This window comes from Centruroides sculpturatus, unplaced genomic scaffold, assembly GCF_000671375.1.
Source record: "Centruroides sculpturatus isolate CEXI.00-Female unplaced genomic scaffold, Cexi_2.0 scaffold927, whole genome shotgun sequence".
Lineage (NCBI taxonomy): Eukaryota > Metazoa > Arthropoda > Arachnida > Scorpiones > Buthidae > Centruroides > Centruroides sculpturatus.
In genome coordinates this window covers 328,299-339,678 of record NW_019385272.1, presented here as the reverse complement: position 1 = coordinate 339,678, position 11,380 = coordinate 328,299, and the positions used below count along the sequence as shown (strand labels likewise).

At 40.0% G+C, this 11,380-nt stretch overlaps 2 protein-coding genes across 2 annotated transcripts; one reads left to right on the top strand and one right to left on the bottom strand.

Moving 5' to 3' along the window:
• Window positions 1-3,658: 3,658 nt before the first annotated feature.
• Window positions 3,659-4,370, bottom strand: LOC111637003. The gene is made up of 2 exons (XM_023382407.1): window positions 4,213-4,370; window positions 3,659-4,136 (listed from the first exon to the last, which is right to left on the bottom strand). Exons 1-2 carry the CDS (start codon window positions 4,368-4,370, stop codon window positions 3,659-3,661), a joined length of 636 nt encoding a protein of 211 aa, XP_023238175.1.
• A 1,017-nt stretch (window positions 4,371-5,387) lies between these two features.
• Window positions 5,388-10,317, top strand: LOC111637002. The gene is made up of 3 exons (XM_023382405.1): window positions 5,388-5,744; window positions 8,843-9,614; window positions 9,695-10,317. Exons 1-3 carry the CDS (start codon window positions 5,388-5,390, stop codon window positions 10,315-10,317), a joined length of 1,752 nt encoding a protein of 583 aa, XP_023238173.1.
• Window positions 10,318-11,380: the final 1,063 nt, after the last annotated feature.

Below are 11,380 nucleotides of genomic sequence, written 5' to 3'. Positions count from 1 at the left end.
AGCAAAGGCAAATGTCAGAAGAATAAGAAAACAAAGCCAAAGGGATTCTTGGAGGAAGTATGTTTCTAGCATAACATCTTCCACCAGCTCAAAAGCAGTCTGGGATAAAATCCATAAAATTAATGGGAAATATGCTTCTCACTCTCTGTCCATGCTGGAAAATAATGGCACAATAATCAGCGATATACAGGGTATTGCTGATACGTTGGGTGAAACATTTTCTACTTCATCCAGCAATATTATGTATTCAAGGAATTTTCAGGTTTATAAAGCCCAAAGTGAAAAACAATGTTTAAACTTTCATTCCTCATCTAATGAGGAATATAATGTGCCATTCACCAGCATAGAACTACATACAGCGATCTCTCGCTCGGGGAATAGTGCTGTAGGCCCGGATAAAATCCACTACAGCATGATTAAAAATCTGTCAAACAATTCCCTTTCTAATCTCCTGTGTCTGTTTAACAGAATATGGACAGAACATACTTTTCCTGACTCTTGGAGGCTATCTATCATTATTCCCATTCCCAAGCCTGGTAAAGACCACAAGAATCCCTCTAATTACAGACCAATCTCTCTGACAAGTTGCCTGTGTAAACTCTTTGAGAGGATGGTAAACAGACGTCTGATGTATCTCTTAGAGAAAAATGAATACTTTTCACCACATCAGAGTGGTTTTCGTAGGAACAGAAGTACCACTGATAACCTGGTAAACCTTGAAACATCTATACGCGAAGCGTTTGTTCGACGACAGCACTTAGTGTCTGTGTTTTTTGATATAGAGAAGGCCTATGATCGCTGTTGGCGATACGGGATACTACGTGATCTGGACCAATTTGGATTGCGGGGTAATTTGCTGATTTTTATAAAAAACTTCTTAGAGAATTGAAGATTCCAAGTTAGGATTGGCAACACTTTATCTAGGCCTTTCACACAACAAGAAGGTGTTCCTCAAGGCTCTATTTTGAGTGTGACTCTGTTCCTAATCAAAATCAACAACATAGCTAACTGTCTTCCTCCCAGTGTGAAACACTCTCTGTATGTGGATGACTTTCAGATCTCCTGCCAGTCTAGTAATATGAGTTTCATTGAGAGACAACTGCAAACCTCCCTAAATCGCATATACGATTGGTCCAAGACCAATGGCTCTACATTTAATGCAACGAAGACCTCGTGCATCTACTTTTGCCAAAGGCGTGGAATGCACGTGGATCCTGAAATTTATTTAAATGGAGATAAAATCCCAATGGTGAATGAGGCTAAGTTCTCAGGTGTTTCTTTCGACCAAAAACTGACATTCTTGCCACACTTGCGCAACCTGAAGAGTAGATGCTTAAAATCTCTGAACCTTCTAAAGGTATTATGCTGCTCATCCTGGGGAGCAGACAAATGTTCCATGCTCAGGATTTATAGGGCCCTTGTCCGCTTGAAGTTGAACTACGGATGCATTGTTTGTGGCTCTGCATGAGAATCTACCCTTCGGATGCTGGATCCAATCCATCATCAAGCTCTACGTTTGTGCACTGGTGCCTTTCGCACCTCTCCTGTACAAAGTCTGTATGTGGAGGCTTATGAGCCTCCACTATCTCTTAGGAGAGAACAGTTGTCTCTTTTTTATTATATAAAACAGAAATCTTATACTAAACCTTCAGTTGATTGTACAGTATCAGATACTCAGCTGAAAAGGCTATTTGAAGCTCGTCCAAGTAGTGTCCCTACATTCGCCATAAGAATGGAGAATGTAAGCAGCATGATTGACCTGAACACAAGCAACATTTTACAGGCTGAGGTTGATAGTATACCACCTTGGTCAACTACTGTGATAAATGTTGACTTCTGCTTAAAGCAGTTTCCCAAGGAATCTACTCCAGACTACATTTACAGACAGCACTTTTCAGAAATCCAACACAATGACAGGAATTTGATTCCTATTTACACTGACGATTCTAAATCGGATGATTACATTGGCTCAGCCTTTGTCTGCCAGGATGAAATCGTGGCAGAGCAAATTACATCGAATTCATCTATGTTTACTGCAGAGCTGCACGCTATTCACTTAGCCTTAAAGTATGTAATTAGAAAAGGTCATCGTCACTGTGTGATTTACACTGATTCAGTTAGTGCACTTCAGGCTTTGATCTCATGTGAACCTAGTTCTCACTCTATAGTGATTAAAATTCGTAAATTGTTTTGCTATCTTACTGCGAATGATTTCCTTGTAAAATTTTGTTGGGTCCCAGGCCATGTAGGTATAAAAGGAAATGAAGATGCTGACNTACCTTTAGTATCTTATTGTGACTTCTCCACCGGACTAACGGTTCCCGACAGGTGCCAACGGTTCCCTCTCTTCCCTTAATCTTTTATTCCTTATTCCCTATCCCCTATCCCCCATCCAATCCCTCTATCCTCCATTTCTTTCCCCTCATCCCTCTCCTACTTTTTCTAGGGCTACACCACCGAGTAAAGCCTTATCCTTTGTTTGTTTGTATGCTGTGGGAGGCCTTTCTTCCACTTGGCACGGAATCTAAAATAATTCATATTGTTTGGATTGACGAATCCGTGCAGATCCAATCTCTCCCTAAATATAAACAGAGAAAATTATTCACTATTAAAGAAACATTTTATTTAAAATCTCTGAAAGCATCTCATCAAAGTATAAACTGAAGCGAGTAATGTTTAGGGCCTCGTACTTTAAATATATTATCATTCAGAATAAAAAAAGTGCTTTTTATAAATTACTAGCGGCTTTGCCCGCTAGGATTTTGCAATTTGATAGAAATAGCCTTCTCTCGGTACTTTACTAAGATTCTCAATCATTAGTTGTCGCTAATTTGGTAAAATTACTGATTTTTGTTTGTTTCAAACTATCGACTGCTAATGCATCTAAATTCCAGTTTCAAATGTTATGGGATTTCGAGATACGATAAATCTGAGTTTAACTTTTTTTCGAAACATAAATGACATTATATGTAAATATATAAAAAACATAAATAAATAAATTTATAAATACTTACAGAAAAATAGAGTTTCAGTTACCCCAGAACCTCTTTGTAAACCTCGTTTGCAGTACAGCCTTTTGGGGCTAAGATGACCAGACTATTCGCAAAGCTTACTCTGAAACATACGACATAAAACTGTCCATGAGAAAAACAGTCTTCATTCAAGTCGATGCCGGCCATTTTCAGTGACTGTCCTTGTGATTTATTAATAGTCATGGCAAAACACACCTTGAGAGGGAACTGTGTTCTCTTAAATTCTAACGGATATTTTGATAATATTAATGGTATTCTTGGGATAAAATCTCTCTCTCCCCGAGCACATCCCCCTTGATGTGGGTTCCTGTCCGTGGTGAGGCCTCCCAGAGATGATTTAGTAACTCTTCTTTACCATCCCTGGGATCTGAACGCCCACCCATGTGTTTGCCGTGCGTGGTATCCCATATGCCAGAAAGGGGGATCCTGGTAGTTGAGGGGCANTTTGTTATATATATTTTGTTTATTTATTTATTTTTTTTTTTTTACGTTTTGCCATGGCGCAGCATGGCCCTTGTGCCAGAAAACTTGTACCAACCAACCAACCGAGCACATCCAGTGATCACTGTAGCTTCTACAATGTTCTTATGCAAAGCATTTACTTGTAGTCTTGTACCATTGCATAATTATGGTGGATTAAGATTTCTTAATATTATTACAGATGCTGCGACTTTAAGAATGAGTTTATGTGATGGCAGACCAGGAGGATTCAGAGTATTAAGAAATTTGGTCGGATAGTGGACGGTGTCGTCCGTTTGGATCACTGAATCAAAAGACCTGTATTCAAGATCTTGAGCTTCGAAGGCCTTTAATAGAATATCATTAATTGCGGCTGCTTTATCGTTTCTCAGAATTAAGATAGCATGCTCGCACAACCATTCTGTGGGCATCTTTTTGATGTTACTTATATCAGGATATATTTTAGAAGTTAGCTCTGATAAGGAGGTAACTACTGTACCCAAATCTGAAGGAATTATGATTTTACCTTCCAGTGAAGGGTAATTTCCATCGCCTATTTTTAGTAGCACTTCAGGGAAAACCCCAGCAGATGTATTACCACTTAAATGGACTTTCGTATTGGAGTGCAAGTTTCCGGATATGTGGCTACAAATATGAAGTCTTTAAGCATGCTTTTACTTCATCTGCCCATGTACCCCTAGGTATGACGAGTAACGTTTGCCGAAAATCTCCAGCTAACAGCACAGTGACCCCTCCCATCAAGCTATTGTTTTCTCTTATGTCTTTTAATGTTCTACTGAGAGCTTCGAATCCACTCTTATGGGCCATTGTGCATTCATCCCAAACTATTAGTTTACAGTCCTTCAAAACTTGTGCCATGTTACTTTGTTTTGAAATATTACAGATAGGTGTCTCTACTTGCATCAAGTTCAAGGGCAGTTAGAATGCAGAGTGAGCCTTTCTACCTTCTTTCAGCAATGTTGCAGCAATGTTTGAAGAAGCAACAGCCAATGCTATCTGGCTATCTTTTCGCACTGAAAATGAGTGCCGTCGAAAAGAGAGAACTCTCTCTCTCTCTACCCGGTCTCGTTAGTGTAAGTTTGTGCTCCGTCTTTGGATCGCCATATCGTAGTTAATTCTTTCCAATCTGTGGATCATTATGCACCGATGGATTCTGTTTTTTAAGTGCTTTCGAATGCCGGTCATATTTTCCAGAACGGACTAGCCGTTCAGGAGTTACGGCCACCGGAAATTCCAGGTTTTCAGGGCGCATTTTCCGGGCGAATTCTGCTGGTAAGTCCGCTTGTGGCATATAGTTTTATCCGGCTTTTTATCCTCTTTTATCAGCCATATTCCTTTTTTCTCTATGTCTCCTAGTTTTTAATTTATAACATCCGGTAATATTGGTGTTTCGGGTCTTCGTGCGGGCCGGTCGGGCCATTGACGCTCACCATGTTCGGGTATTTCTATTATCGTCTGCTTATCTATCTGCGGCTTAAATTTCATCACGATATCTATCATAATTTTTAAGTTATGGCCTTTTTTAAATTGGGGTCGTACAAAGGAGGCAAAGGTAATTGACCTTACCACGTGGCCGGGTCAACTATCCTACCTGACCCTAATTCGGCGGTCTCTCGGTCCGTATTCTCGGGTCATGTTGGGTGTCTTACTAAGTGTAATTTATCTTTCGAATCGGCATTTTATCGCCTATTTATTAGTCCGGTACTAAATATAATTATTTTCGCTAATTTTTCTGTTTTTAAGTTTCTACTATTTCTCTCGCGGATTTTAAGTTATTAGTTCGTAAGGTTAGTTTTATTGCTTAGTATTATTAAGGCCTATTGCCTTGTTATTTGTATATTTTTATTGGTTCCTGTGCACTTTACTTTGGTAATTATGCCGTCCCAATGTCGGCCTTCCAATGTGTCTGTGGTTGAGGCAGATAACACGAACGTAGTGGTTCAGCCACTTGAGGATGTGATATTAGAGGAAGCGAATCAACACTTCCTAAAAATCCTGGATCTGCTTCCAGCAAAATGCAGCACAAATCTAAAATCCGATGAAAGGAAGGAGGTCAAAGATAGGATCTCACGAATCTACTCCTGTCTTAATCAATTTCACGGTATTCTCCGAGAGCTTAGATCCAACTGTCACACTCCACTGTCTCAGCCATTGGCTCCTGATGCAGCTCCGGCTCCCGTTTCCTATGCAGGAGTCACTAGGCTAAACTCTAAACCCAGTTTTACCACTCAGGTAATTAATAAATCTCTAAAAACAAGCTAAATAAAGAAGGGTCAGGTGGAAGTTTTGCTGTGTTATTGTACCCCAAAACGGATGATGGCGGCAACATCACAGACATGGCTCAAATAGAGAACAAAATCATAAAAGAGATCAAACCGAGCAACTTAAAAATTAGGGTCCAGTCTATCAGAGAAGTCAAGGGAGACGGTCTGTGCTTCCGTACTGATAGCCATAAAGAGGCACAAATTTTAGAAGATGCAATTAAGAATCTCGCAGATGTTTCACCAAAAGTAAAGAGCAGAATTTCTGAAGGCAGATGGCCAAGAATCATTCTCACAAATGTGCCCATATTGGTGGATGAAGTGGATCTGATACCGACTATTTATGACCAGAATGAAGATCTCAAAAGTATAAACAGAACCGAATTCATAGACAACACCAGAATAAGTACCATCCTTTATAGAAATACTACCAAGGAGAATTGTCGGCACATAGTGCTCTCTACCTTTCCCAAGATCAGGAATCTACTTATCCGTACTAAGCATATCGCTATCCAATGGGCGAAGGTATACCTGAATGACTACATTCCCCTTACCAGATGTTACCAATGCTGCGGCTATAACCATCTGGCCGCCAGCTGCCTAACAAGCAGAAATGTAGCCACTGTGGTAAGGGACATAGGTTCAACGAATGTCGTAGACTGGATCACACACCTAACTGCGTCAATTGTAAGGCTGCGAATAAGGACCAACCTGAACATAATAAATACCCGAAAGATCACAATTCCTTCAATCTGAATTGCCCCATTACCAACAAAATGAAGGCTCTAACTATAAGACAAACCAATTATGGGGTGTAGGCAAAATAGCAGCAATCTGAAGTTACTAAAAATAAATCTCCAAAGGTGCAAAGCTGCAGCCTCTGATGCCATTCAACAGGCCACCGATAGAAATACAGATATAATATTTATCCAAGAGCCATACACCTACCAAAATAAGATTGCCATGTTCGGGAATTATCGTACTATCCAGCATCATGATCCTATGGACTCCCCAAGATGGGATTCGTGGTTATTAATGACAACATAGAATTACAGCTGCTGCCTCAGCACTGCAGCAATAGTTTTACTACTGTCAGTGTTAACCTTATCACCTCCTACTACATCTTCATCTCGTTTTATTGTCCCCCCTCCGGGGACCTCAACTATTCACTCGAGCTACTCGCCGCCACTGTCCAGCAGCTCCAAGAGTACCAGATCATCATTTCAGGGGACTTCAACGCCAAGGCCCACTCCTGGCACAGTCCGGTAGAGGACCTCAGGGGATACTTGGTGGAGGAGTTAATGACTCAATTACAGCTGACGTCTCTCAACTCTAGCACGATTCCTATCTTCTCATCTACTAACAGGGACAGTTGGATCGACATTTGCCTCGGATCGAAAAAACTAAACACCAACGAAATCCGGTGCTACACTGTTGATCTGCACTCGGCCAGCAATCACAACTATATTGAGATCGTGATCGACGAAACCACACCGTTACCGAAATTTAGAATCTCTCGACACACTAACTGGGAACTGNGTCAGTGTTAACCTTATCACCTCCTACTACATCTTCATCTCGTTTTATTGTCCCCCCTCCGGGGACCTCAACGATTCGCTCGAGCTACTCGCCGCCACTGTCCAGCAGCTCCAAGAGTACCAGATCATCATTTCAGGGGACTTCAACGCCAAGGCCCACTTCTGGCACAGTCCGGTAGAGGACCTCAGGAGATACTTGGTGGAGGAGTTAATGACTCAATTACAGCTGACGTCTCTCAACTCTAGCACGCTTCCTACCTTCTCATCTACTAGCAGGGACAGTTGGATCGACATTTGCCTCGGATCAAAAAAACTAAACACCAACGAAATCCGGTGCTACACTGTTGATCTGCACTCGGCCAGCAATCACAACTATATTGAGATTGTGATCGACGAAACCACACCGTTACCGAAATTTAGAATCTCTCGACACACTAACTGGGAACTGTATCACCACTTAATTCAGACAAACTGGAATCCTGGTGACATTATTAACATCAGTGAGACAGCAGCCCTTGACATGTTAAGGAAAGACATAGAGAGCTGTCTGCTTTCAGCAACAGACTTTGCCCTTTCATGAATACGGAAGGAAGGTTAGAGAAAAGAAGAAGAAGAAGGAAGAGGAAATAAAGTGAGATAGGATAGCATGAAGGGAGAGCAACCAAAGGTCCCCACAGGGACCCCCGAGCGTCTGCATCAGAGAATTTATTCAAAACAAATTACAATTCAAAACAAATTACAATACAAATACATAAACATATACATACAATAGCTATGTACAATATAATACAGACACATTGCCACTTGCAATGAACTAATTACACAGGTGTAATACAGTTTGTATGTGAGCGATAATACAATTTGCTTTATATAAATCTTTATATATATAATTCTTCTGTGAGTGTGTATGTCACTGAACTTCTCTTAAACGATTGGACCGATTTTGATGAAAATTTTTGTGTGGGTTCAAGGGGATCTGAGAATGGTTTAGATTCACAATTTTGTCCGCTGGACAATGTTTTTTTAATTAATTTTTAATTTATTAGTAGTTGTTGATTTTGGAATGTTTTACATTGGATCCGACAGACGGCGCTACCATCGCACTGTCAAATATTAANCGCTCAGGGAATAGTGCTGTAGGCCCGGATAAAATCCACTACAGCATGATTAAAAATCTTTCGAACAATTCCCTTTGTAATCTCCTGCATCTGTTTAACAGAATATGGACAGAACATACTTTTCCTGACTCTTGGAGGCTATCTATCATTATTCCCATTCCCAAATTAGGTAAAGACCACAAGAATCCCTCTAATTACAGAGCAATCTCTCTGACAAGTTGTCTGTGTAAACTCTGAGAGGATGTTAAACAGACATCTGATGTATCTCTTAGAGAAAAATGAATACTTTTCACCACATCAGAGTGGTTTTCGTAGGAACAGAAGTACCACTAATAACTTAGTAAATCTTGAAACATCTATACGTGAAGCGTTTGTTAGATGACAGCACTTAGTGTCTGTGTTTTTTGATATAGAGAAGGCCTATGATCGCTGTTGGCGATACGGGATACTTTGTGATCTGGACCAATTCGGATTNATGTTGCGCATCTGGAAAAATTTCACTGCCATCGCTAAATCCACCACCGGAACCTTTAAAAACACTTTTAGCCGGAACCACATCTCAATCGAAATTGTTTTTGCGAAAAATTCGTAAATTCAATTCATGCTTCCAAATGACATCATTTGGAGCAACAAAAATTGTTCATAATGAAGATGGTCGTAATTTTGAATCTACATTCAAGATTCAAGGTCAGGTGTACCACCAAATTGGTTCATTGCTTCCAATGCCTGATGCCGATCCAAAATTTCTACAAATTTATTTTATGGGCGATGAGGAGCAACAATCACATACACGCTGCCTTTACAACCATATAGAGAGGATGGAAGAACGAGAAATTGTGGATATTTTGCAAACGTTTTTGCAAAACCATAACCAATTGATACGATTGTTTAAGACTCTTTCTAACAGACTGCAAAACGACAACTACGTCATTGTCATTAAAGCAGACAAAGTGCCCTATGGAGAGCACGCAGGCACATATAATGTTCCAACTATTAATGAAGTTGCAGTCGTTATGGCTGGTGACCCATGTGAACGTCGAGATATTCGCATACAACGCAGAGATAATACGATGCAAATAATTCAAGACAATCATCGTTCTTACGATGCTTTGCAGTATCCGTTGATATTTTGGGAAGGAGAAGATGGATATCATATCAATATTAAACAAAGAAATCCAACTACAGGTACAACTTATAAATTATGTTAAAATGATTTTATTTTAATCAATAATTTCTGTTAATCTCATAATTATATTTATTTGCAGGTGAAGAACTGAACAAGAAAGTTAGTGCTATGAACTACTATGCATATCGACTAATGATTCGTGCCAATGAAGATAATGGTATTCTCCGATGCAGACAGCTATTCCATCAGTACATTGTCGATATGTATGTAAAAATCGAAAGCAAGAGATTACGATACATAAAACTTAATCAAGCAAAACTTCGTGCTGAGGAGTACATTCATTTACGTGACGCCGTAATCGGCAACGTAGATGCAAGGAATGACATCAACAATATTGGTACCGCATATATTCTCCCATCATCATACACTGGTAGCCCGCGTCATATGCAGGAATATATTCAAGATGCCATGACTTACGTACGTGCATACGGCCGACCTGATCTTTTTATCACATTTACGTGTAATCCAAACTGGGATGAAATCAAAAGTTTACTGTTGCCAGGTCAAACATCGATGCACCGTCATGATGTCACTGCACGTGTCTTTAAACAAAAATTAAAATCTTTGATGAATTTGATTACACATTACTCGGTATTTGGTGAAACGCGTTGTTGGCTTTACTCTGTTGAATGGCAAAAACGAGGTTTACCTCATGCGCATNTAACCGACCGATTTCCGAATAATCATCTGTTTTCCGTATGAGAATAGAAGAAAACTTATATCGGGCTCCCGTGAGGCTTTGAAATTGCAATTTGGAACGCAACGTAAAGCTAGGCTTTTTCTATCGCCATTTGTCTTTACTACCGATAATACACAAGAATGAATCAAACTACCCAGAAAGAATAGTTTTGTTTTTAAACACCAATGGGCGAGCATCCGGTAAAAAATGCGAATAAGACAAAACTTTTAACTGTAACACGTGTAAACTAATTCTCGTTGCTTTGTTTACAACTTGTTACACTCGAGTTGATTGGTCAAATCGGTATAGTCGCAAACCCTGATGTCTTGTAAATAATCCCATGGTGCTTAACGACATACGTAACCAAGTGAGAATGACGTATTTCCGCTCGCGTTTCGAGTTCGCTCGATGAGTCATACCGTACGTTTCTATAGGCAAGCGCCAAATCCGACAGAGGGCGCTGTTTTGAGCCAAGATGGCTGACGAAACAGGATAAGGGAACGACCCCGTGTTTGTTCAGTGCCTGAGCCGATTCAGTTTCTATCAGTGACGACTACTGCGAGGACCAAATGGAGAACAAATCATTGAATTTACGTCAAATTCTAGACTATATCGGCGACAGGAAACGTTGTCTTGTAGAAGGTGAAGCCGTTTTGGATATATGAGACGCACACACACACAACATAATGTGTGCTACAAACTTTTGACTGACCTATGTTGTATAAGTGTTGAATGACTCAGCCGGGTAACCTTCAGATTGGCACTAATTTTAACTATTATGATAAATAAAACTATGTTTTTATATTTGAACATGGTGTATACAGTTTAAAATATTTAAATACTTCTCACCTGTTAACGTGTAATAATCATGCTATCACATGTTTACAAAAACCAGACAGCCCCGCATTGCACGTGCATTCTCCCTGTAATTAAGATGTATTAAAATGCCAATACTGTATTTGAGATTGCAACACTAAAGCAACATGAACTTTGGTGTTGTTGTTAGAGTTTAATCCACAAAATACGATGTGTCCAGCATCCAAAACGGCTTCACCTTCTACAAGACAACGTTTCCTGTCGCCGATA

Coding starts and splice junctions, on each gene's coding strand:
- LOC111637003 (XM_023382407.1), bottom strand. CDS start 4,370: ATGGCACAAGTTTTGAAGGACTGTAAACTAATAGTTTGGGATGAATGC. Junction 4,137..4,212: donor CTGTTAGCTGGAGATTTTCG/GCAAACGTTACT, acceptor TCATATTTGTAG/CCACATATCCGGAAACTTGC.